The 27,157-nt window shown below is 38.0% G+C and overlaps 1 protein-coding gene and 1 long non-coding RNA gene across 3 annotated transcripts in view; one reads left to right on the top strand and one right to left on the bottom strand.

The window, feature by feature from the left end:
- Positions 1-11,017: 11,017 nt before the first annotated feature.
- MYOZ2 (myozenin 2) overlaps positions 11,018-27,157 on the bottom strand; it is a 16,709-nt gene continuing 569 nt past the window's right edge. The window contains exons 2-6 of the mRNA XM_066184869.1: positions 26,896-26,999; positions 21,132-21,301; positions 19,590-19,719; positions 18,010-18,193; positions 11,018-11,663 (exon numbers count right to left, since the gene is read on the bottom strand). Coding sequence (XP_066040966.1) covers positions 11,432-11,663; positions 18,010-18,193; positions 19,590-19,719; positions 21,132-21,301; positions 26,896-26,971 — 792 coding nt within the window. The 5' untranslated portion in view covers positions 26,972-26,999 and the 3' untranslated portion in view covers positions 11,018-11,431. The remainder of the gene's footprint in view (positions 11,664-18,009; positions 18,194-19,589; positions 19,720-21,131; positions 21,302-26,895; positions 27,000-27,157) is intronic.
- The window catches only part of LOC136290455 (uncharacterized), a 23,766-nt gene continuing 14,680 nt past the window's right edge, over positions 18,072-27,157 (top strand). The window contains exons 1-3 of one of the 2 annotated variants that reach the window (XR_010721130.1): positions 18,077-18,209; positions 21,185-21,315; positions 22,271-23,516. This is a non-coding gene — a long non-coding RNA (uncharacterized lncRNA). Of the gene's footprint in view, positions 18,210-21,184; positions 21,316-22,270; positions 23,517-27,157 lie in introns of those variants that run through there. The other variant, XR_010721129.1, reaches the window with a different exon arrangement.

Below are 27,157 nucleotides of genomic sequence, written 5' to 3'. Positions count from 1 at the left end.
AGCTAGATAATGATCAATAGTCACATTTTTTAGTGATTTTTGGGGTCATGATCACGAATTGCAATTACTTACTACAGGATTTGTAGAAAATGTTTTTTCTTGAGGCATTAGAACGTTTTAACTGGATGCTTTTTAATTTTTAACAGATACCATATTTGCTTCTCTCTTGCTTTCTTAAAATTCTCCTAGAATCTCTGACTTTTTAAGGGAATTGAGTATCTGATCTATTGTTCTAAGACTCATACAGTATCCTGGCACTGCTTTTTTGTGAAGTTCTTTCTTACTTGTTTATTGAGAGATTCTCACTAGAAATTTAAGGGTAAAAACATGTTGAAAGTCAGTGTGTTAACCTGGCAATTAAAAATCTAATTTTGTGTTTGTGCATCTTGTTAGTGTACACATATGAAAAGCATTCTGCTTATTGTTTTGAGTAGTGTCAGTTCAGTCCATGATCCCTGCATTACTTCTTTGCAAAGCCAGTCAAGCAAAGGCATCTGTGTGTCCCAAACTGGGATTATGACCTCATTCTGATTATGACCTCATTTTGATATTTTTGCTTTCCCTGAACTCTGCTTTTCATGTTTGCCTCTTCCCTTTCTTCAGCATGGATTTGTTTCTCACCACTAATCTTTGGAAGTCCCTTTGGATTTATATTGGTTTCTTCTGTTCCTTTTTTTTTTTTTTTCCCCCTCGGAGTGAGTGTGGTCTGTGAGGTTTAATTATAGTATATTTTAAGATTCTCTAGCAGTGAATCTCAACAGAGCCTTCCACACACAGTTCAGAGTGACACAGGTGCAGCACAGGAAGCCCTAAATGAGGCAGCAGAAGAATTTTAAAATTAGAATAAATGGGTGCGCGTACAAAACAATGCTACCAGGGCCAATGATTTCCTGCTGCCGTTTCTGGCTGTGCAGGATATGTGCTGGGCATGATGCAGAAGAATGTTTCTGTGGGTTTATGAGTACACTTTGGTATTCTTGGTAAATAGATTGTTACACTGGAGAGTTGATGGAGAGCTGAAGAGGTGCTAAACTCGGAGGGGAGGGGTTGAAGGAGGTGCGTTTGGGAGGTGACACAAAACACCAAGCTGGGAGGGAAAGGAGGCAGAGCTTATCCAGATCCTTAAGCACATCCAGGGCATTGGGGGCTTGCACATGTCCGTTCCAGGGTAAAACACATTTATGGATAGCTACATACCAAAAGAAAAGTCTTAACATAGTTAGGAGCCATCAAAATGTTCAGAGGTAATTGCATTAAATATTTTTCCTCAATGCTGCAGGTGTCACACATCATTTTCATCAATGATTGAGCTACCAATATGTGTTTTACAGATGCACACAAGGGTTTATTTTGGTGTTACGATTTTCCTGTTCCAGGATCATCTCTAATCTTGTTACCAATGGCTGTTCTGTAAATAAATTCTGACTTCTTCCTCTAATTATATTGTGTTGGTTTTGGTTTTTTAATACACATTTTTTAATGAACGTTTTCATACCTGTAGCTGTACTGGAACACCTTTCTCTAATTTCTTTCATATTTCTTCTTAATTCTTGGAACATGTTTACAACAACCTTTTCAATCAACTGCTATCCTCTTGATGTTCAAATGGTTCATAAAAATTTATGTCTGCTCTAATTCTTCTTGGAGGAGTGGAATACTAAAGTTTGTGGGGTGTTTTGAAAAATAATTAAGCAATGTTTTATTGAGTCATTGATTTTGTCATTGTTGCTCTTGTTCTCTGCATGGATCTTTCTCCTTCTTCATGAGCTGTTAATGCTGTGAAATCAACTTTGTGTACTTAACAGGAGCTGTGTCTGTACTTACTGGAGTATTTTGCAAAAAGTAAATTAGCAAATTATGTGTAAGGTCTGAGGCAGAAAATTCCACAAGCCAATGCAGACTTTAAGGTGTGCTTTATTAGTTACACCTCTCTTTTTAAGTGTTTTCACTGCATTTAATTCAGCACTACACATTACACTGCCTGTTATGGTCCAGTCTGTTTTACTGGCCTGTCATGAACAATTTTTATATGATCAAGTTCCATTTGGCATTGACTTTGAGACACTTACAAGATAGTGCCATTTTAACAGAAAACCATGTTTAATTCCAGTGACTGGGAACTGCCATCATGTTGTTGTGAAGTAATTACTGAGCTCTGAAGACAGTGTTTGAGGCTGTGCTACTCTTCTCAGAAGGAAAAAGGATAAAGAGAATCATTCTTCTAGAAGAAAACGTAATTTGAAAGATACCAGGGACACTGGGCCCTATTCTGCATAGGCTGTAGCAGGATGAAGTTTCCTTAAGTCAGGTAAGATTTACTTCAGAATATGTGATTTTTCCACGTTCTCTAAGCCTTTGGGGTATTGTCAGATCATATGTTTAAACAGTTCTGCCTGGAGTGAAGAAAAAAAAATCTTTCAAATTCCAAGATGTTCTCACAGTTGCTTGTCTTCAGGAGCAGTGCTTTCTCCTTTCTCATTGAGTGATTTGCTCAGTGCTCTGCATCATTCTGCAAGAGTTAAGGAAAACACCCTGGTAGGATGGAGTGTTGGGTGGAGAAGAACCAGAGAAAGGTGGAGAAGAACCAGAGAAAAAAGGTAAATAGTATTTTTATTATTTGTGACTTCAAATAGCATCATATGCATTTGCTATGGGTTCTGAAGGGAAGCCCCTACAACACTTTAGCCCAAGTTCTCTGGGCTGTATGCTCAGCTGTATTGCCACAAAAAGGTCCAAAACAAGAGCAGAACAAATGAAAAATATATCTTCAGCTTGCAGTAAGCTACATGAGGATGTGTTTTCTTATAGGGAACTTCAGCTAACTCCATTCCAGTGCTCAAATCTTCCCTACCATGAACACCTTATTCCCTCAACCTTTCTTTTAAACACACTCTAGCAGTGTTTTCCTCATGTAGTCTGTAGCAAGAAGTCACATGAAGCTTACTCATCTGATTGATCTCATTCCCACATCCTGCACAGAGCCTAAAATTTATACATGTAAATTGAGGACATTAGAAGACATGAATGGAAGAAGGAGAAAATGGATTCTGTCTGGGGAGAAAAAAAAAATCACTGGCTTTTTTCATCTTAAAAGCTCTAAGTGAGGCTTCAGAAACAATGAGAGTGTTAACTGGTGGTTTATTTTAGCTAAGTTAAAAAAAAAACTGCTTGGCATTTCTGGTCAAGTTTGATCTTTTCCACCTCTCAGTTAGCTGTGGACACTTTCATAGAGCACAGCTACCTTTTTTAAACTTTTCTTCCTGTAGGTGCAGGAATAAACACAAGGTTTTTTGCTCTTATTCACTGTACATTAGCCTGACTATACAATTTTTCCTGGTAGCTTTCAAGGGCTACAATATGCAGTGGGGTGGCAAAAGCAATTTCATTGAATTTCATCTAGAATTTCACCCTGAGAAAAAGAAACATTGGTTTGCATTCTTCTCCAGATTTTTTGATGATAATGGACCTGGAACAAGGTCTCTGTGTTCTTAATTTTTTTTCATTCTTTAGGAACAAGGAAAAGGGTGGGAGTTGCATAAGTCTTGCAACTGAATATTTTTCCTCTTGGGTAATCCAATTTCCAGTCCAATAATCTACTTCTGTGGAACAACAATGCAGTTGAAATCCTTTCCTATTTTAGGCGATTCTGTTTTTAAAGTTAGTTGCTGAAACGGTGGAAGTATAAGAAAATTCTGTGCATGCTGCATTTTAAAATTGCGTCCTCTCTGGATGCTCTTAAAGAAAATAAAATTTTTTATTATGATCTTTGTTTGTGTTGCATCAGTCTTCAACAATCCTTTCAAGTTTCCAGGTCTCATTTATTGCTTCCTCCTAGCATGTAAACCAATAAGAATGGATGTCTGCAATAGAAAAAGAAAAGAAAGAGATGTCTGATTCATACAGACAACTCCTGTGGTTGAATTGAACTTTCAGGGTGAAACCCAACATGAAGTAAAATGAAAACAAAAGAGAGGAGTTTAGTGAGTATAAGATTAGAAGTAACATAGTGACTGACATTACATAATATATATTCCGTCTCATAAAAAATAATAAACACATTAAATACTTCAGATAATGGAATGCAAAAAATGTTTTGTATTTTGTCCTGAGTGAGAAACTGAGCATTATTTGATTTAAAAGACATGAGTTGAGTCCCTTCCGCATGCACCTCAGTCTATACCCAAGTAAAATGTAACAGGGTTAAAATGCAGTATTTAAAGATTATGGTGACTTCTTAGGGGAAAAAAAAAATGTGGAAGTAAATAGGATAAAACTTTTTTTTTTCTCCGTAAACAGATCATGTCAGACTTGCCTGCTTTCTTTCTGTGATACAGTAACTGCTTTTCTAGATAAACAAATTTGTTACACTGAAGAAAAGGGGAATTTCTGAGGTAACTGTCAGATGGGTAAAGAAATAGCCCAGAGGAAAAAGTGGCAATATGTTACACTTAATGGCAAGGGAAAATTGTTGGAGCTCTGTCCACAAATTGATATTGAAACTCATATTATTTAATTTTTTGTTAGTGATCCTGGCAGAAAAACTAGAACTTGCTAATAAGCTCTGCTGGCATCACAAAGTTGGGAAATAGTCCCTGTAGAGTGATGTTGTACCAAAATAATTGGATGAGCTTGAGGAGTAGAGAAGTGAAATGGGATACAATGTAAAGTACAAGGTCATGTGTTAGAGCCTAATGGGAAAGGCTCCCTGACAAAAGCTCAGAGCTTCTCAGATGGAAGATGAGAGAATTTTAAACAAGTGGGTGTGCAAGCCAAAGACAGAGTGGCTGTGAGTCACTGATTTGATGCTGCTGTGGAAAATGTGAATCCAGTCACAAATAATTTTAGCCCTATACTTGTACAGATAAAACAGTACTAATGCCACGTGTTGTACATGTGGTCAGTGAAACCTAAACACAGAACAGATCTGGAAATCCACATGCAAGAAATTGAACTTAGAAGAGTTGTAAAAATATATTTTAAATCCCTACTAAATGAGAAGGGGCAAGAGACTAAAAGGACTTGAATTTTTTAGCCTGGACAAGTGAGGCACAAAAGACCTTACAGTCTTTGAATGTATCAGTTGAAGCAATGTGACAGGAAAGGAAGCGTGTACTAACTTAAAAGGAAAATAAAAGGTTGTAATAAGAAATTTAGATGGGTATGACCCAATTTAGATTGAAAATTAGAGGAAATTTTTTAACTGTTGAGGTGTCAAAACATTGCTAAGAGAAAATGTCTTGTGCACAGAACACATTCTAGAAAAGCACTCTCTTCATCTCATGGAACCCTAGAGCTGCAGGTCTGCTTTACTGCTTCCTTCCCACTTATGCTTCCCATTTCCACGTTTTCCTTTCTTTCTTTCTTTCTGTTTTATAAGCCACATCTGAACAAATGATAATATGACATCATTAAATATAAGGGGACTTCTCATTTTAAGTTCTGTGTGTAGTATTGCTTCCTTTTCAACAATGAGACATTAATGAAATGGATTTGCATCACTGCAAAACCCAAATAGGAAATACACACTTCCATTCTAGTTCAGCTTGCTCTTTTCCTTCCTTTTTGTACAGCATGTTCTTATTTTTACCCTTGCCAGCAAATAGGCAAAATGTTCTCATCAAGAACTTGAGGAATGACATAGTGCTGGAATTGAGCCTTACTTGGCTCCTTGACGTACAGTAGGCCAGCCTGGGAAGAGCCTGTCATGCCTCGACTGTTTGTTTATAATCATTTGCAGTTATCTTGCATAGTCATCTTTCGGTAATCCGGAGGGTAATGACCGCAGTAACTACTGTTTCAAGTTAGTATTTACCTAGATTAATTTGACTCTGCAGAGCATCTTCTCAAAGGAAGAGGAAGTGGAATGATACACTCTGAACTTCTGCATGGCTGCCAGCTTTCCCACTGTGGGGCCTGGGTATGGTCAACCTCCTGGCAGCCAGGATCTCCTCAAGATTTGAAACTTTTTGCCTTTTTTTTTTTTTCTTTTGGGAAGACAACTCTCCATATGTCCTTCAGAACTCCAGAGAAATCCAGTTCTAAGTTATACTTTCCATGCAAAGTAGCCTGAGGGCATTCCTGTGCTAATGAGTACAGCCAGCTCTGAACTGCCAAAGTTCAAGCTGTTCTTTGTACAACCACCATCGAATATTTTAATCTCCATTTGCTTTTGAAAGAATAGTTGGCTCACAATACCAGGGCTTATTTTCACCCTTACAGTGATTTATAAATCCTCTGCCTCTTGCAAGTGTTTTTTTACTGTGTCTCACAGTGTCTTTGTGCAGTAGGTATTGTATTATTGCAGTAAGTATTACAAATTCTGGGCCAGGTATTTTGGATGAATAGTCTGTTTTCAGGAAATCCAATTTCCATCTGAAAACAAAAGGGTTGTGAATTCATCCTGAATTTAGTTTATAGTTTTGTCCAAAAATAACTATAAGAGAAGTTACTTGGACATTTCAATAGCTAAAGTTACATCTTTATTTAAATTTATCCAATACTAATTTTTTGATACTTTTATTAGTTAGAGTCTGCCCATTGTAGAACAAAATCCAGTACTTCAAGTAAAATGAAAGTAGAATGTTATTCTACTTGTAATGTTTCTTGCATTCATTATACACCATAGCCAGGAATATTATGTATGTACTCACATAAGGCTATTTTTTACTTTTTCTATTTTTACCATGAAATTCATTCTTTAATACACACACACACACACACACACACGCACACCACCAAAACAAAACAAAAAAAAAAACAAAACCAAAACCCCAACCCCCAAACACACAATAAAAAAAAAAGACAGGTTTATACAGCCTGCATTACTATTTCTATTTTATTAAAGGGAAAACTGAGGAACAAGTTTTATATGTTATGTCCTAACCTGAGTTCTCTGTATAAGATCAGGAGTCTTGCCAAAGGTATAGCTGAGGTCAGGCTTTTGTGTTCCCTGCAGTGCCCATATGCTGTGTGGGAGGTTTAAGTTAACCCTGGCTCTCTGGTTTCAGCTTATATTTAAATGTCCCCATTTCCATGTGGGAATTGACTTTGCTCTCATTGCTCCCCTAATGGATATTTAGGTGTAAATTAATGAACATTGGTACTAGTGGCACGTGCTAGAATTGACTTGGTGCTTTAATACATGGCTTTGGGGAGGCAGAAAGTATTTCATAGGACTGACAAATTCTTCTTTCCCAGATCTTTGACAGTGCCCAGAAGAAGATATTTATAGAAAGAAATGGGGTAAATGTGCGGTGATCTTTCTCACACACTTCCTATATTCCAGGTGTAGATCCCATAGTAGCCATTATCACTAATAAGCATAGTTACCACGATGAAGTTTTTTATCCTGTTTTGAAGTTATTAATAGTTTTTGACCCATAGCATCTTATAGCACCAGGTTCCGCAACCAGGCATTTCTTGAAAAAAATATTTATTCCGTTAATTTTAAAGTTGGTTCCTTACCACTTTATTAAGAGTCAGTTTGTTCCTGTGCTATTGTTCCCTCATCATCTTTTCCATACCATTTGTGGAGACCTCTGTCATAACTTCCTTTATTTGTGTTGAGATAGTTTAATTACTGTGTCCTTGCAGTAAAGTTTTATTTGTCTTTTTGTCTTCTGAGTCTCCTCTATTGTACTCTTAAACCATGATAACTTCTTTTTCTTTTTGGAGAAAGGGATTAGAGCTCTGTAGTAGTTTTTCCTTACTCTGAACACTTAGTCTGCAGGCTGTTTAAAATAATGCATTATTCTCTTGAAAGGATTTCACCCTTTCAGTGGCTTTTAAATTTCCTTTTACTAAGTGTATTTTATATGCAATTTTTAGTCTCTTAAACTGTATCAGTATGCTGACTACATTTTGTAACTATTTTTTATAATCTATATTCTAACACCCAGTTACATAACAGCTTTGTGGCAAACACACTATTTATAAATCATTTAGATCACTTTTTATTTGGTTTTGAACAGAATGTAGCCTCTGGGAATAATGAAGGAGCCTGTGCTACGTGACTTGTCACCCTTATAGGGATCTTCTCTGGTGCTTCTGTCTAGTCTGCTTATAATTTGTGGACCTCACAATGAGAAGTTCTAATCTAACATATATGGGGATTTATGCTCCACAGTCTTAATGTATTTCAGGAAGTCTGTTTTATCCTCTTGGTTTAGGTGCTGCCCAGGGTATTTTGTGCTGGTTAGTAAGGCCATCTAAGAGCTAAGGTAGAGTGCACATTATTCATGTCTGGTCTGAAAATAATTTTATCATCATGTACATTTTATTACATTTTATTTAAAATAGATCTAATGAGATATGGGCTCATTTTCCTCTGCATTTCCACGCAGTTTCCCAGAGTATTCATAAGGCATAATTAGGGTTGTTAGCACTTCACCGTATGTAAAATGCAAAACGAAATACCTACACAGTTGGGCCCAGCTTGGTAATCCAAAATATCTATTCTGATGCTGAACACATAGTATAAATTCAGATTACCAATACATGTTTGTGATGAAATAAATACCATGTAGAAGTTCTGTCTGCACAGAGGGCAGTGCCTAAACCTTTGTTTGATTTCATTTGGAGTAGAATTCTGTCTCCAGTGTGTTTTTCGTGCTTCTAATTGAGACAATGTGTATTAAATTAATTTAAACACAGTGATACTTTGAGACAATAGAATAATAATTTATTTCCACAATTTTCAGTTGTATGGATCATGCAGGAGGGAAAGCAGCCAAGACATGCTGACATATTTCAGACTTCTTAGAAGGGAGCATGCAGTTAATTTTTTTTCTCCAGAGCAGACAGTACCATGAACCCTGACTTTTCATGTCAAAAAAGGTTTTAAGTTCATGTTTTAAAAATCCCTTATAGTCATGGAGCTATTTAGAAGTGTACATCTCTTACTTATTTTTTACATACTGTGATCATAGGGTACTTTGTATAGACATAAAGAGCAAATCTATTTTTCTCGATTCAACACAATATTAGTGAAAGCATTTAAATGGATTTTTGAGATCCCTTTATACTGCTGCAATGGGTACCTTAATGCGAATAAAAATGATGCAAAAAAGCCTTTGAAAACTAAGACTTTTAGGCACTTTTATTGTATATTTACTCTCACCATATATCTGCTTTCTCACCATACTCTTCAGTGCCTTTCTCTTTTTGAAGCAAGTACCAGTCTTGTGATAAAATGAACATGATGTTAAAAGCACATTTCCTGAAATGTTTATAAACTCGTGCTTGTTTCTGTTTGTGTAAATCTGTTACTTGCTTGGTTTCCCATTCAAGCTGTCCTTGCAGCTGTATTTGTTACAGCTAAAAGAAGCCCTGAGAAGCCCCCCTGCAGCTTCCTTTTAGTTATGGGATACATTTCAAGTGCAATATAACAGTCTGAAGAAATGAATGCAGGTCCTAAAACCCAATGAAGTTGACAGTGGACTTCTGAATTCCCAGTCTCACCAAGAGATGTTCCATTGTGGCAAACGAGCTGGGTTTTTGGCAGAGGGATTTGTTTATTGCAGTGGGACTTGCACAATGAGGCTCCATCCAGGCTGATGCAGCCAGGGAGCATTCCTGGACACTGGCACTGGCTACTGTGTGCTGTTGAATGCTTAGCACATTGCACAGCCCTCTCTCTCTGCCAATTAGCACTCTCCCAAACCCTTCCCAGGCACGGTTCAGGAGTTTAGCGTGGCCTCTTCCCAGCAAGTGGTTTGGCACAAGCTCCTCTATACGTATGGGAAGGTTGAACGGTGTGGCTGCAGACTCTTCCCTGCCAGCTGGGCTTCCATGGGCTGGTGTGCCTGGGGCTCTCTGGTGGCAGAGCTGGGACAGGAGGCATAGGGCAGCTAATGACTGCAGCTAATGATTGCAGCTCACGACCCAGCTGAGAGGGGAATCAGAGCTCCCGCTTTGGCGGTGACACAGCTCCTTCCAGAAGTCTCAGACAGAGCCAAAGGACTGCCGGGGATTTCTGTTGCTCAGACCATCAGCTGAACGTGTCCATACAGGCTCAGCGCCTCTCAAACATCTGAGGCCTCCCGAGCCCCTTCTGCTCCAGTGTATCCACGGATAAACAGGGAACTATACATGGTCTGCCTGTATAGGGTTTTTTTTACAGATAGTACACTAAAAATGGTGTATTCCCTCTTCACAGTCCTCACTCTGTATTTCCTCAGTGTAGTTTTCTCATATTTCTCCTCCAACAGCCTTATGAATGCTCATAAAATACTAATTCCTCCAGAAATTCTTTGCATTACACCTCACCATAGATTTTTCTTTAGTCTCACATTGTTAACTTTGAAGAATTTGTGGGTTTGCCGTTGTCCATTAAATGGTTGTACAATGTGCACAGTTAAGATCCCCAAACTAATCCCTTGCTAGGAAAATGTTCCCAGTCAATGAGGTGGATTTTTTTTTTTAGTTTATTTCTTTATTTCCTAAATTTTTTCAGGACCTGTCCATGTATTTGTGAAAATCAAGTGACATAATAAATTAAAGGAAATGGATGGAAAAAATTTCATTTCTTTCTGCCTTGAAATGACATTTGAAAAACATATATAGTGATATTTATAAAATATCAGAGCTTGTCAGTATATCAAGAGCAAGGACTCTTCCATGCTTTAAGTCCCAGTATAGATGTAGGGGGAAAGGTCTATGAAATTTCTAGTAAGAAAAGCATTTGTGGTAACAGTGCTTGGTGATACTATTTTTGTATGCTTGACATAACCAGTCATTGCTGGGCTTTTTAGTTGTGAATAATACAAACATTCTAGACATCCAGGAAATACCTCTGTACTTTTTCATCCCAGTACGTAATCCTCGTCATTGCCAAATTTACTGAGTTTTCTGTAAACAAATCCAGGTGACACAGGCACTGATGTGCATCATAACAGCTGAGGAAAAGTCAGAAAGGAGGAAAATAGCCTGAACTTGCTGTCACTGAAGTAATGACACAATGTTTACCTTGGGCCAAAGGCAGGGTTTGGGAAGAAGGTTGATTTGTCAGAGCTTATCTTGAGCAGGCAGGACTTGGGGTGCATTGACTGCAGAGTTTGCTTGGTTGTTTTTCCTAAATTATCAAGTCACTCAAGAGTAAATTATCAAGTACCTCTCAAGTCCCTTGTGAGTAGTGTCACTTCTTTTTTCTTGGTACGCTTGTTCTTAAATGACATACAAAGATTTCAGAAAGTTAAAGAAGAACATGTTAACACAAATAGAAAATATCACTGTCTTATTTTCCAAGTGACTTTATTTAGCTCATGTTTACAGATGAAACTGGGTGCCAGAAAAGAGACACTGCATCCCACATTATTAGTTATACTCCAGCTTCCAAGGACAAATTTTGTCAGTAGCCTTTAGCAATATTTGGACCGAAAATACACAGATGTGCAGCTGTCAGCATTTTGTAGCATGTAGAATGCAGCCTCTCTCACAGGTCCTCAGTTTCTGGAACGGTGTTGGATTCCGCAGGCTGAATGAACACTACAGGGATATTCTCAGACGTCCATCCTTTGGGAGTCCTGTTGAAGGATCTTCTGGCAGCAAGAGGGTTTGCAAGGATCATGAATCTGGGATCATTTAGCATCAGCATATTATAATCTGGTACCTTGAATTTAACCAGCTTTGATGCTCTCTCAAAACCACCAAAGGGTGTGGCAACTCTGTAGATATCAGAGAAATAAAAGTTAAAACCACCAAAGGGAGTGGCAACTCTGTAGATATCAGAGAAATAAAACTTAAATGTGATTTTAAAAATACTTGTTTTCTTTTCCACCCGGAAGCTGAAAAGAACAGATTTTTCTTCCAATTTCTTGTTTACATGTTCAAGCTTTGGAGAAAAGCATTCTGTTTATTTTTCTGGGAAATTCTCTTTCAGATCTGATTAATTTCCCCTTAGATAAAGCTCGAAGCCTTTTTTAAAATTCAAATGGATGGAAAAGCCAGAGAGAAAAAGATGTTGCAAGAAAACCCTGTAACTGGTGAGTCACAGTTACTAAACTTACTTCGTTGGTGATAAGTTGATAAATCTGAAACTGTAGCTCAACACATTCTCTCTGGCAAGTAATTAGTTCAAAAACTTCTCACCCCATTTTCTCCTCTCCTCAGCTGCTTCTTCCTCCCACTACCCAGCACCATATTGTTGTACCAGTTAGAATGTATGTGGGTTGTGCCATAAACTTGGGTCATTTCTGTGATCCGGGTTAAACAAAGACCCTTCAAAACAAAGGAGCACTTCAAAACCCAAATTATTTCAGCAGTCTAGTTTATATCAGTATGCTTCAACAGTTCTAGCGATACAAGTGAAGAGGAGTGGAGCTTAATGAGTGAAGCAGAAAGGAACAGCCAAAGACAACAAGCCTCGGAAAGGAGGGAATGGGTGAGGACTTGATACACCAGCTTTGTTTCTGAAGAAAATGTTTATGTAACTAAAACTTGAAACACTGTTCAGCCAGCGTTTTTCATGTTATTTAAATGTATATTTTCCTTCAGGCAGTAAGCCTGAGAAACTGAAAGATAAGGAATACTAAGCTGGAGCTGACTGTTACATGTATTTGCAAACACTTTAAAACAACAGTATTTCCAAATACCTCCCCTGATTTTATGTAAATACAGAGTTCACCTGGAAAAAAAAAAAAAAAAAACAAACAACAAAAAAACCCCCCCAAAAAACCCTTGAGTTTTCCTGTCACTTCTTCCAGCCTCCTTTGTACAAACAAACAGACTGTGGTATGTGCTCTGCATTTTGATCAGCTGCATAACTTTGCTGGGATATATTCTAGCCACTAAAGAGTGTCAGATTTTTAAACTGCACAAAGCACCTGACTTCTGCAAAACCAGACATGTAATGGCATGGGAAAATGAATTTTTGTTGAAATGGAATTTCTCCAGCCTTGGTATATTCTGTGTGTGGTACAGGAAAACAGATGGAATATATTTCCAGTGGCCCCAGGTATTATTGCGGAAGCCCAGAGAAATTAATACCAACAGAAACTAAAAGAGATCATTTGAAGATCTGTCTAAGATTTTCAGCAGGATAAAATCCCTAAGTTTTGTACTAAGAATTAAGTACACATACACAAAAAGAAGAGATTAGTTCAGAAAAATGAATCTATGACATAAAAGAAATGGGTCTGCTCTGTCATTACATGGATGATTCATTGCATTTTTGTACGAGTAGCATTTGTTGAAGGGGATGGTGTTAATTCCAAAGTATCAATCCTGGGAGATACGAAAAATCATGCAAGCTCTGGGCATGCACCCTCACTGAGAGAAGAACACTGCTTTGGATTAAGCTCTAAAAATGTGTCTCAAATGATGATAAGACAGGATGTTGCAGCAGCAGCAGCCAGTCCAGGCATTAAACTCTCTTGAGGTCAAAGGAAATTGTTAATCCAACATTGGTATCCAGCCTGTGGTATCAAGCTTTTCTTGTGAGGCTGTCTTCTAGGTCACAATGTCAACATGGATACCATATGATACTGATTAAAAATAATTGCTTGGTAATTGGCACAGAGTGAATGTAGCGATCTACATCTCACCGGATAATAAATATTGTTTTAATTGCTGCCCTAATTGCGATACACATTCTCACATTGTTGTGATGTTTAATTGTCATTGATATGTATATTAAAGGGATAATCAAAACAAACAGATTTATAATAGTTGTATAAATTGCAAAACAATTCTGTTGTCTAAAACATCCTCCTTTTAGTATTTTTGGGTTTTAAATAGAGCATATTCCTCTATGTGACAGAAACAGGAGGGCTTTCTTTGGAAATTTAAGTATCTTTTGTGGCAAAATACTCCCCTGTAGTTGCTATACAAAGTCTGGCCTCAGAGAACTCCGCATTCCTGCCTTATAGGCAGGGGCACATGATGATTGACAGAAAGGATAGTACAGTAATTGGCTAAGAGATGTTGATTTTCCTTTACAGGAGCAGTAAATATGTTCTTCTGAGCAATAACTTGTCTGACAGCATGGTGTTGTAATGACCTCTGTTGTGTGCTCATCAGCTGTGCTACTTGAGCTCTGATTCATTGTATAGAAGCCTAAATCTCATGCTTATAAAATTCCAGTAGTCATTGCTCATAATAAGGGTGGAAATGCTGGTTCAGAGCCATAGGAAATAGCACCAGGAAGTGTAACAGATTGTTTAATATTCACTTTACATATTCCTAAAAAGTAGGTGCTTGATTTAATAGCAGGCACAATCATACTTATTTAAGCTGTCATTTTAACAGGATTCCTTTTTAATTTTTTACCCTCAATCTTTCTTATTGAACATTATATTGTCTCAACATAGGAGACTGGTTGTAGTTAATGATTTGGGAAAGTCTGAAGAAATGTTTTAACTGCATTAGATTAGCACCTTTGGTTACATAATCACAAAAAAAGTGAGTTTCACATTTTAAAATGGGACCATCATTCATAGAACATTTTGCTTCCCGTTAATTCTGTGAAAAAAAAATGAGACGTAGGAGCAAAGAATTTGACCCTGCAAAATGCTCAGAGCTTCAGGGGAGCTTAGTGCAAGAGCTAATGCTAATTTCACAGAGGTATTTGGGTGCTAAGGAACTGGCTAAGCACCCAGCTCCCACTAATCTCTCGTCACTTCAAGCTAGCACCCAAAATTCCTGTGAGACTCGGGATTTTAGCATTTTATAATGGATTTCAGATTCCATGAATCAAGGAAAACAGAGCCCAGTCCAGATGGACTGAATTCCTGTAGTGCTTTTGAAAGAGTAGTCTTTGGGAATTGAGAAAGCTGAGCGAGAATTTATCTGGTAGGAGAGGCAGAACTAGTCTGACTTGCTTGTCCTATGTGAGTAAGATGTGGTGCTTTGTATGTTACTCATAATCCTACCTTTGACATTTTATCCAGCTCCAAGAAAGCAGATGGAATAAAGGTACTAATTTGAGTAATGTTATAAACCCCTTGGCAAATGCAGATTCATGCTGCTTTTCCACAGATTCATTACTTGGTGCTTCCACACTGGTAAAAGAGTCAATTTTTTTCACTAGTAAATGCTTCTTCAATCCTAATAGGAATGAATCTCCAAGAGAAGCCAGATGGCATGGTCTGTTCTGCTGCTTTTCTCTGCTAGCACAGGTTGGTTATATCTCTGAGGAGGAGAAAGAGTAGCCTGGTGTGCAAAGTATGTTCAGAGCCCCTCGGAGCCCCACTGCCCTCTGTCCCGTCTGTGCTGTCAGAGCACCGCTGCCTGTCTCACGGACAGCCCTGCCTCACAGCGCAAACCCTCCTGACATTTGCTGCCACGGCCCTTCCCTGCCAGCACTGCAAGGTCCCTGCAGCTTAAAATGAATACTAGACTCCAAAAAAATACCTCTATGAATCCCTTATTTGTTTTTAAAAATTCCTTAGTGTTATAAGAAATGCACTGCTGCAGGGTCCAGGGTCACCTTTTCACTGCGGAAAATGTGGAAAAAAATCTGGATGCTGTTTAGTGCTGAACTTAATTTTAAGCTGTGAATGTGTGCCTCAGTTCCAGCACATCAGACGTCCCTACCTGCCCAGGTTGTGCTGCTTTTCCAGTTTGTTGTGTAACAAGGAAAGCGGAAAGAAGGCTGAAATGGTTTGTAAAGTCTGAGTGCCACTTCAACAGACGCCAGTGAATGAACCGGGAGGGATTTCAGGCCCAATTCCCTTGGGAATCCTGTGGCTCACACTTGCTGTTAACCACACCCCCTCCTGACTAATGGTGACTGTAGCAGCGCTTTGCAGGAGAACAAACACAATGGCACTTTACTGGATGATGAAGCACGATGGAAAGCCTAGATAGATATGCTCGCTGATAACAAAATGGTGCTAATGTATCACACTTTAATTGTTTAATACAGTATCATTTGCTTTCTCTCCAAGACTGCAATTAGCAAGCCAAGGATGATGTGACCTAGATGCACAGAATCACTTAGTAGGATGTAGACACAGAAGTCCAGTTTCTGTTCTTCTGTTGGATAGCTTGGCATGGCAGTGTGCTGTTTTAAATCCCAACATCAAACACTCCCTCCTGTGCATTTTTAGGAGTGTAGACATCTAAGTCATGGCTGTAAAATCCTCTCCAAGAGATGAAGATCTCAAATTTTAATTTTTAAAATTCTCAAATTCCTTTTCAATCTGCTAGAAAACATAAGTGTGACTGTAACATGTAACAGCTTTTCTAGGGCCACCAGGCAACCTTTTCTATTGCATATCAGGGTTTTTTTCCATGAGGTGAGTTGTGGTAGACTTATGTTTTTGTACTTTTGGTTTGAATTTACCAGTTTCACAGTCTGGATATGGATTTATGTGCCAAATTTTAGGGTTTTTTATGGCAGTTACAAGGGAGAATATTGACTTTTCCCTTATAAGAATGAACATATGTTCAAGAAATTCAGACTCTGGTGGGCCACAGTTCTGCCATGTCATACACAGAGAAACTCCACATAGAAAGAAATCCAAATAGTTAGTGTTGTAAAGAGGGCAGCTAACAGAACACGGGGCCACAGAGACAGCCTTAAAATCCACAGACTCTATCAGACACCATCTCGAGACACATATCCCTGTTAATGGAGTCTCTGTGCCATGTCTGTTGGTGTCCTTCACAATAATGACTAGCACCTCTTGTGAGAGGGAGAACTGATTCTGTCTCCCTGTATTTGTGTCTTCAGCATTTTTTCTTGGGCTGTCTATTTTTTTTTTTTAAATTTATGGTTTTTTAGGTTTCAATCAGCACAGTACATAAACTGTGCCGTTACTGTTCTCATGTTGGCAGCTGTGGCACATCTCTGACTTGCATTTGCTGTTTTGTCTGCTGAGAAGAGTATGCCACACAGACTCAGTTATTAACATGGCAGTGTATAGTGCAGCTAGGAAATCAGAACTAATGCAGTGTCTGCAGTGCCAATTTTGATGTTGAATTGTGTAATGTTTTAGTCTTTGCACTCATAGTTGAGGCCCACATCAACATCAGGAACACAAATGATGTTTGTGGTATTTTTCTCTAAGTTTTTATTGCCATGAACAATTTTGTTTTTCATTAGATTGCTGTCTGACCTTTTGAGGAGGGGTTTTGGTTTGGCTCAGCTGTCTGGAACTCAGCAGGGTTGTCTATTACTTCAGTAAATAAAAATAGTGTAAATGGAATGAAAGAAAGCAAAAAACATGAGTAAGAATTTGCTTTAAAGCTTTAAAAACCCGGTATTATCCATATAGCTAGAAGTTCTACTGAGAGCCATGATACATAAGTTACTATGTAAATAAAGCAAAGTTTAATCTGTTAATTTGTTGCTGAAGGTTGTCAAATATATTAAAAATGTTATACTGTAATAAAACAGGAAATCTTCTGGTTATTTAGTGTGAGGGATTGGCTGTGGGATAAAGTTCATTCCGCCATCATTGCCTGACCCAAAGCCATGTGAGCTGTACTAAAAAAAGAAGCAGAAAAAGAGTGCTTTGCATTATACAACTCAGAGTTCTGACTGAGAGATCTGATGATACCGTACCTACTGAAATGAATTTGGCATCCTGAAATGAATTTGAATCTCTTATTTCCCATTTATTGAGTACACTGAATCACAGAATCATAGAGTGGTTTGGATTGGAAGGGCCCTTAAAGATGATTTAGTTCCAACCTGCTTGCCATGAGCAGGGAGACCTTGCACTAGACCAGGTTGCTCAGAACTCCATCCAGCCTGGCCTTGAACACCACCAGCAATGGGCATCCTCGACTTCTCTGGGCACTGATACTTTTCTAATGCTTTCTTTCTTTCAACATTTTTAGCAATTTATCTTCTATTCCTAGTTCTACAGTTTGAATTTCTGTGCTTTAGAGATAGACTAATTTGCTCCTTAATGCTCCTGTTTAGCGCTTGTAATCTCTGGGTGTGTTCATTTTTATGCTTACACTTGCAAACACAGGTGGTAGGGTTTTTAAAGCTGGTGGAAAAATTTTATTTCATAGTAATATTCCTCTGGTCTGTAAAATTCAGTGTTCATTCAGGATTACCTGTTAAAGCTCCTGTAGTCAGGCAGTTCTGGCTTTGCTTCAGGTGTAAAAAGTTTAGGATATAAAGCTTCCAGCAGTTCTGGATCATCCCTAATGGCTTCTATCCAGGGAGACTGGTAGTACTTTGGCACAGCAGTAGTGTTGAACTTTTCAGGAGGAATTTCTTTCAGTGGTCCAGAATATCCTGCAATGTGATCAAGGTAAAATGATTATAATGTTTCTTTGTGTTTTCTGCTTCCTTGCCACCATCCTGTGTAAGCAGAAACTAACACAGCAGAATTGCTCAGTGACTTAAAATGAACAGTTGGGTCAAGTCACCAGGCCACAGCTACAACAGAAACAGAGATCTGGCAGGGGAAATCTGTAGCCTTTTAGATAGATAACTGCTCCAAAGTATTCCAACAGCTTTTGAGGCTAAGTTTATTTTTTTTAAATTTGTCTCTATTGTAAGCATTCATTTGAAACCAGAGAGTACCTACATAGTCCTTGGGCTATATTAACAAAAAGATTTTAAAAACAGACTGGTGATTGAAAGTAAGATAACTCTACATCTTTGAATGAAATTTTCCACAAGTATATCTACGTCTAGGTCTTTAAATGAATGCTATTTCATTCTATAAGTTTAAACCTCCCTGTGACTTTATATCTACTCTGACCAGACCTTTTTTGCCTAAAGAAAGGCTTGAAGATTTATATCATGTCTTAGCAATGGAAATTACCTCTGTTTGCATTGTGTTTGGCCAAAGGATGCACAGAGCCTCAGCAGTCACCAGCAGAGCAGGACTGACCTAGTTTACATGGACTGGAAAAGGTCTGCACAAAACATGCATTGAGTAATTCTGAACAAAGAACGAATTTGTAAAAACCACGGCCTGCTCATGGATAATTCATAAACAGGAAGAAGGGCTATATCACTGAATAAATTAATTAAAACAAATTAGCCTTCTCTAGTCTTTAAAGAATACAAAATAAGGCCTTCTTGTAACTCCCTCCTTTAAATAAAGCCAACAGTACCCTCACAGTTAGAGATTTAAAAAAGAACAGTTTATGCAGCCAGAGGCAAATTGCTTTTAAAGTTACTCCTCTCTAAAGGGTTCTAGCAAAACTTAGGGGCTTCAGATTTACATTTATGGATAATTAAACTACAATGAATGGCTTGCTGACTGTTAAGCAGAGTGTTGCATATTGGAAACAATGATTTGGCAAAGAAAAATCAGTGTTGTTGCATATTGGAAACAATGATTTGGCAAAGAAAAATCAGTGTATTAATGTAGTTTTAAATCAGAGGATCTCTTTCTCAGTGTTTTTAAGACCTGTATGTATAGGAGCAGTCTCTCTTGGTATTAAGATATGTTTTCAGTTTAGAAAGGTACATCTGATTTTTAACAATGAACATAAGCGACTAAGAGCATCACTTTACATTTCTGGAAGAAGTTCTGATTAGTTACCTGACTCAAATGTGTCTGTTTCTAGTATGAGTCCATTAACAAATTCTTGTTGAAGATACTGCCTTAAAAATGGTCATTTCTTTGCTGTGAAATGAGACCGAATGTATTTGGTGTCTGTAGACTCAGTATTACCTGGGGCAATGTTGTCAGGGTGTGGAGGGCTCCGGGGGTCGGGTGTGTTGGGAGGTGTCATTGGGGCATGCTGGGGGATCCCTTCCACACTGAGGCCATCCATTCTGACACTCGGGATGGGCTCTCCACGCTGCATTCAGACAGAAAGGAATAGCACTTCAGGCATGGCATTCTCTGCAGTAATGCTGCCCTTTACAGCCCAGATCTGATTCCCAGGGCATACAGTGCTAAAGCACACTGTCCTGCTGTTTGGTAGAGTATTCCCTTCACACTTAAATGGTCTAAGTAACCAAAAATGAGCATTTTTTCCATCACCAGCCACTAGAAGCTGTTCTGGGCCAGACAGAGCACCCATGCTACCCAAAGGGTCAAGAAATCTGGCAAGTTTGAGCCCTTTGAGTTTGAAAGCATTGATTCTTCAAAGCATCTCTTCCACTATCAGTTGAAAACTTGCTGCGTTTGTTGAACTGCTTTTGTTTGGGATTGTCTTTTCCTTTATTTGTAGTAAAAATAACAACTTCAGTGGAGGTCACTTTCTGGAGATTCATGATATGCTGTTATTTTCCACCCTCCTATTGGGATATTGGTTCTAAGGAAACATCTGAAGGCTTAATCATTGTTGCATAAATATAGAATTAGAGTCTCATAAGAAGTCAGCATCTTATTTTAGCTATGACACATAGGCTAAAAGCAATTTAAATATAGACTGATTTAGAGTAAGAGTTTCTTGAAGTAGGAAAGCAAACAAATAACACTTGTTTAAACTTGAAACAACAACAAAAAAAGATCAAGGCAGAATGTTTTCTAGTCATTCTGAAGTATGTTAGAAAGATTAACTTTGGCAGGCAGAATCCTAAAGATGATGCAGACACCACCAGCAGTGCTAGATAGACACTTAAGGGAGGGAACAGGAGCCAAAGGCATTGTTTTTTTTATGTGTTGGAATGTCATACTGACTAAACCATGTGTAGTCTGTGGTTTTGGGGGGAAAAAGTGGACTAGAGGGAAATGGATCTGTCAGAGTGTAGCAAAATCAGGGAATTGTGTACAGAATTCTGACAAGATTGATGGTGTGCTCAGAATTTATCTGTGTAGCTTCTAATAGTAGAGGGAGAATTAGGGGGGAGAATATTCATAGATGGGCTTTTAAATAGTAGTGTTTAATAATAACCTTGGGTGCTCAGTGCAGTTACTCGGATTTTTTTTATATGGGATTCTTTTGTGCAGATTTATTTTAAAAAGGCAGATTTATCAAAGCTCAAACTTGATCCCATTTTATCCCAGTGTAATTTAACTTTCATTAAGCAAGTAATCAAAGATGTTGGAAATATCTACAGCATATAAAAAGAAATGTAAATTTATTTTTAATTTGTCTATAGGATCTCAATTAATAAAATGCAATTGGCTCACTTCTTCTTAGCCTCGTTCTAGGATTTTGCTTTTCTGTTTCCTGAAACTACAAGTAAATCATACACAATGTGTCGCATGAGCACCAAAGGAACCCAATGTAGAATCACTAAGAAATCACCACAAAATGCTCACATTTCTTGGCTTGTTTGCCACGTAATGATAATTTTCATATGTGTATTTGTCAGATCTCCGCTGGCGCCGCTTGAAGAGCCTGGCCCCTCTGTTGCTGAGCGTCGACAATTCCTCCACCATGATATCTCTGGGCGTGCTGACCTTTTTCCCAAGGTTCAGGCTGGGTGAGACTGCAATAGAATGGGTAAGTACAAACCCCTGTTTGTCTTAAATGTCTGATATTCCATGCTCTGCACCTGAAATCCAATGACATGTTCATGCATATTTAGCTAACACATAGCACGGTGTCATGTGGTGTTAGTGAAATTAAGCCTTCTTCCAGTATTTTGGAGGAGATTATTGAACGCCACAAGCCTGTATTTTCAAGGATGATAAGCACCTCAAGCTCCAAATTAGCTGTTATCAAGATCAGATCTGTAGTGTCCTACTGACTGTATTAATAGCAGGCTAGTAAAAACTGGCTTCTGCTGAGACTGGAAACAAAATTCCTTCTGATCCTGGGTTCCCACACCAAATTTTCAGTTCACTTTCTGTGTCCTGCATTGGATAGATAAGAGACAATCCCTTTTAAACACACCTACCAGTCTCTATTAAATACTATTTTCAAATTAACTTTCAAAATAAAGCTCAAGGTGTGGAAAATGACTCCTAATAAAGAATTACAACATGCTTCTAGGAATTGATTTACTTAGGACATTTTGGGTGTTACTCTCTTTAAGAGGAAACTGAAGTACTGGATGCATATTTCTTTATTCACTACTTGGGGAAAATTTCTTCAATGTCTTTTTTCACATCCTGTGGAATTTGCAAAGGAGAATGCATAGGCAAGGGAAGGAAAGATCAATCAGGATTGTAAACAAAGAATTCTGAATGTCAGAATTCCTATGGTCATCTTCGCTATTCGTTCCTATGGTGGTGTTCTGGAAGCTGGGATGCTGGCAGCACCAAGCAAGCTATTCCTTGGTGACTGAACCCTCACAGAATCCTAGAGATAAAACTTAAACCTTAAAATACAGAAACCTAAACACTGAAGAAACCATTTTCTTTTTTTTTTCTTTTTTTTTTCTTTTTTTTTTCTTTTTTTTTTTTGTTTTGTTTTGTTTTGTTTTGTTTTTCCTTGGAACATTGTATAATTTAAGAAATATGACAATAATTGGACATTCTATGCTTCACATATTCTTATGGTCTCCAGGATTTAAAATTCTGAACTTTGACATGTATTTTAATACATTAAAATGAAATGGGGACAAGTTATACATAATACATTTCCTGCTATCAGAGTTAGCAGACAGGAGGCCCAGTTTAAAATTAACGTTACAAATTAATTAACTGTGGCAGGTACCTAATGCCAAAGTCAATATTGCATGTGAAGGGTTTTGTTTGAGTAAATGGCATGTTCAGCCTGGCATGTGTCTCCTAGTAACTTTATGTTGGAAAAACAATGTGATGTGCTGACATTTAGGAAAACTTAATGGAGACAGGTATATTAAATATTTAGCTGAAGCTGGATGGACAAAAGTTTTCCACATAGTAAATCAAACAAGTTGATGGGCCCTGGAGTTCATCACTGTTGATCCATTTCTGTCCGTACCAATTTCAATTGAATGCTTGCAGTGGATTTCAGTGGAGCAAGAGCAACTTAACTGGATCATGAGCTGGATTGTGCACTTCTGCTGTAAAAATAGTGTGTGCAAAGAATCCTAACAACCTCCTGTTGTTCAAGAGCTGGTTACAAAACAGAGAGTTCTTAACATGGAGGAAAATGACTCAGCTTGCCCAGTGTAGCCCTATCAGTGACTGATAGTGGTGGGATTTTGGCTCTGACATGGAGATAACTGTACAGATTCTTGGCCCATGGCCTGAAATTTAGACCTCATGTAATATTTTGATTTTATCGTTTCTCAAAATGATTGCAGGGGTAGAGACTGCTGGATGGTTTTATGTTAGTAAGAAGTAAGAAATTCACCCCACAAATCAGCAACATTTTCACCCAGAAAAGCTTTTGTTGTTTGTACACAGAAAGGGGAGGGTGCACATCCTCAGAGACCCGGGAGCCAAGGCAACTGCAGAGCTGTGTCCAAAGCACTCGGGATTCTTCTGGGACACTCTGGGTGTTATCTATTTTGGGCCTTGCTGTTCCCTTACAGCACACTGTTCTTGTTAATGTTAACTGAAGGTTCCAAGCTACTTTGTAACCCACCCTTGTGTACTATTGTGTATCCAGGCAGCATCCCAAAATCCTAAGTGTAAAGTTCATTTGAATTCCTTGCCGACTAAAATCTAATCATCTGTCTAGCATTATGATGTGTCATGGGATAGTTTCAGTGTCAGTGCAGATAATGTGATGGAGAATGAGGGAAGGAGGACATTTAGGGGAGGATAGAAAGAGAACATTAATGTCATAGATGGACATTGTAAAATAATATGGAAAGTTAAATTCATAGTTTAATCCTAATCTTAACCTTTAAACTTAATTTCTTTAATTTGTTCCTGCCAAGTCCTTCTTGTCCTGTGCTTAAAATCACAGTGGACTGTATTTAAATATGATTTATATAGTTCCTCCTGCATTCAATACCTAATATTCCTTTAATCCTTCAGTTTACAGTCTTCTAAATACCTTAATCTGGACTATAAACTTTAATAATAGATATTAGAAAGTGTGTTTGTTGCAGTATCAGAAATAAGATTTTTAACTGCATCAGAAAGGACAGTTAATCATGTAGATACTGAAGAATGCATTGTGGTGGTTTAGTATGAATGTGAAGAGGGGTTTTTTTTAAGGAAGTTATAGCATAGATTGACAACTTAGCTGATGAATAAGAGTGTTTTACACCCCTCTGGAGACTGCAGTGCTATCTGCAAAATTCCAAGCAGTGGCAGATTTGTGACATTGAAAGCCACCAAACCTTTTCTTGTCACATGTTCTCCATAAATTCTCCCAAAGTAATGCAAAATTATGTTTAAATAGTAGCAACTGACTGAAAAATCATAGTTTTCTCTCTGTGTTAAGTAAAAAAGTGAACAGTTTACGGTAAGAAGTCTTTAAATATCGCTTTTTTTCTTTTTTTTCCCCTCTCTCTTTCCTTAGTGTATGTTAATAAAAACAATCTGTTTTTACTTTTAAGTTAAGCCTGTTTCACCTTTTTCTCCCAAAATCCTATCTCCCAGTTAATAAACAAAATTCAACAAACATAAATCCACCATATGCATTTAGGAAGTAATATAGAACTGGACGTGGGATTTAAGTTATGAACTCCAAGGGCTTCCTTAAACATACATATTTACATCCAAGTTTACCTTTACCAAGTAGTGTTAGAAATATTCTGATTATTCCAAGTCTGCCTGTGACAAACCAAGGGCTTGAGGAGGTCACTGTATGCACCCCCTGATTTACTCATGCAGTTTCTCTTTGAGACTGTAAGGAGGTTTAAAGTTGGTGTCTATTCCTGCAGCATTTTAGGATGTGTCTGCTTCCTCTAAAAAAGTCCCACAAGCCAACAGTGGAGGTGGACTGTCAGTCTTCACCAGTCTTGCCCAGAGACTGGTGGTCTCAGACACTGACAGAAAACTTGGCTGATTTTGGTGTTCACCAACAACTGTTTCTGCTATGAATGTCTTTTAACAAGGAAGTGGAGAGTCACTGTTTACCTGAAAGCATTATAATAGAAAGGGTCTGAAATAAAAATGGACTAGGAATGCTTGCACCATTCTGAGGTGCTAGGTTTATGTTACAGAGCCTTCTGCTATTGTGTACCTGTGTTAGCAGTGGAGTCTTCACAGGGCTGTGAGACTGGCTGGAACTGTACATTTAATTTTGGTGTAATTACCAGTTGCGGAACCGTCATTAGGAATAGATATTCCAAGCCCAGAAAGACAGCAGTTCACCTTCTAGATCTCAAATTAAGCTCGTTGAATTAACAATTCTGGGCAAAACAAAATGTCAAAAATTAGTTGAGCTGAATCTAGCCAATTAAATGCCAGATTTCTCCTTGGTTTTTCCAAGGCTTGTTCAGATTTGGTTCCTAAAAATCGGCTTAAATTTTGTGTCACCACAGCTTTGGTTATCCTTCTGTTTTCTATCTGGCTTCACTGAACTTGTACAGTTATAAATTTCAGTCTCTTATCACACTCATTTCATGGACTTTTATTTTTTTAAAACATATAAATATCTCAAGCATCCAAAGAAGAGGCAAAAATAGAATTTTTCCAAGAGTTGGAATTGCCTTCAGTGGCCACATATCACAGCATATCTTGCAGGATAAGCTGCCATAACTATGAGTATGAATCTTGACAGCAAATCTGATAATACGTAAATAATAAAAAGGAAGATTATGTGAGGCAAATGTTAAGCATCAGCACAGATTATCCAAATACGCCAATGGTTTCAAGGGCTGTATGCTACATTTATTAGTATTGCTATGAATAGTAGCAACATTTACCATGTGAAATGCCTGGTTCCAAACAAACATATGAAAGACCTTTTTTTTTTCTTTTGCCCTGAAGAGCTTACAGGCTATTTCAGGCACATGTAGTGCTTGGGTTTACAAAACCACAAAAAAAAAAAAAAAGAAAAAAGAAAAAAAAGAAAAAAAAGAAAAAAAAAAAGGAGGTTGTAATGAAATCTGGAAGGACAGACTGGCTTTCAGATTTGAGTGCGTGTTCAGTGGAGAATGGAAGTAGGAAAGAGGTATTTGCTTAGGAATAGAAACCTCAGAATAAAACCTCTGGAAATATCAGAAGGAGTAGGACCAGGCAAATTTGTAGCTTCTCGTTCTAAAAATTCTTAGGTCTTGCACCCTACTCTTCATGCAATCGCAGTGGTCATTGAGTGAGTGCAGAAACCATTCACAAGTTCTTTGAAACAAAAGCCCACTGGAAAGATTTTCAAAACTGGAATTCAATATTCAACATTTCATCCCATGAAAGTGGTATAACTTTCATAAATTCCAAATATTAATGCAGCTCCCTGTGGTTGCAGTGAGGTTTGTGGGGTGCTTGTCACTTTTAGAAAATTGATCTTTTTATGTAGATGATAAAAAAGGCTTCATGGCCAGGATTGGAAGGCTCTCCAAAAGCATCCAGCACATGCCTAATGAAAGCCAAGCAGATTTGTATTCCCAACTGAGTTAATTTCTTCTTAAGGTGTCATGCTAGAAGCATAACTTCAAGAACCTGTTTTAGAAAATCAAACAACCTTCCAAAAAGTGCCTGCATTTTCATCATTGCAACTACAGAGAAGTAAAATTTCTGTCAAACAAGATTAATTGGTGGCTGTGTTTTAGAGAGAATGCCAAATGCTAGTAAAATGTGTTAGTTACAAAGACAAGATTTGAGAAGAACAGAGATGTAAACATTTGTTTCAAAAAATTTTATCATTTATATAAAAAACCAGAGTGAAACAGAGAAAAAAAAGGAGGGGGGGACAGATCATTGTGTTTCTTAGATGATAGCCTTTTAAAGTGGAATGAAGTCATGTTATTAACCCCAAATAATGTTCTGAAAGGCTATCCTAGCAGAATGTACATCAGCTGTTAGATTACTTCATTCCTCCACAGCAGTTGTTCATCTGAAAATAGCTTTCAAATGAAAAGAGGCAACTACAAAAGGATTAGTTACCATAGGCAGCATGATACTCCCACAAGATTATTTATGGCAAAACACCCAGAGACAAAGCTGTAAGAGAGTTAAACTCTATGATTAAAAAAATGTATTAGGGAGGGCTGGAGGACATTGCATATGTAGTAAGCTGGGTTCAGTGCTATACCATTTCTGTGTATTTCATCCATAATGGCTGATGCTTGCTCTTTCCTCTCTTTGGCCAGGGCAGAATCTGATAACATTGTGATTTTCTGATACGATTTTTCCTTGCTGCAAAAAAACAACACATTTTTATATTGTTGAGCCAGCACGCACAGTTTGGCCAACTTTCATTTCCAACAGCCTGTTTAGAATGGCTGAACAGTGAAGTCAGGGGTTTCTGACTGAGAAATACTGCACTGCAAAATGCACTGGCAGTTCGTGTTTGC

The sequence above is a fragment of the Chamaea fasciata genome, unplaced genomic scaffold, assembly GCF_029207755.1.
Source record: "Chamaea fasciata isolate MVZ Bird 193981 ecotype frontalis unplaced genomic scaffold, bChaFas1.0.hap1 SCAF_6, whole genome shotgun sequence".
NCBI lineage: Eukaryota > Metazoa > Chordata > Aves > Passeriformes > Sylviidae > Chamaea > Chamaea fasciata.
Note: the sequence above shows the minus strand (reverse complement) of the source record. Positions and strands in the feature narration are given on the sequence as shown.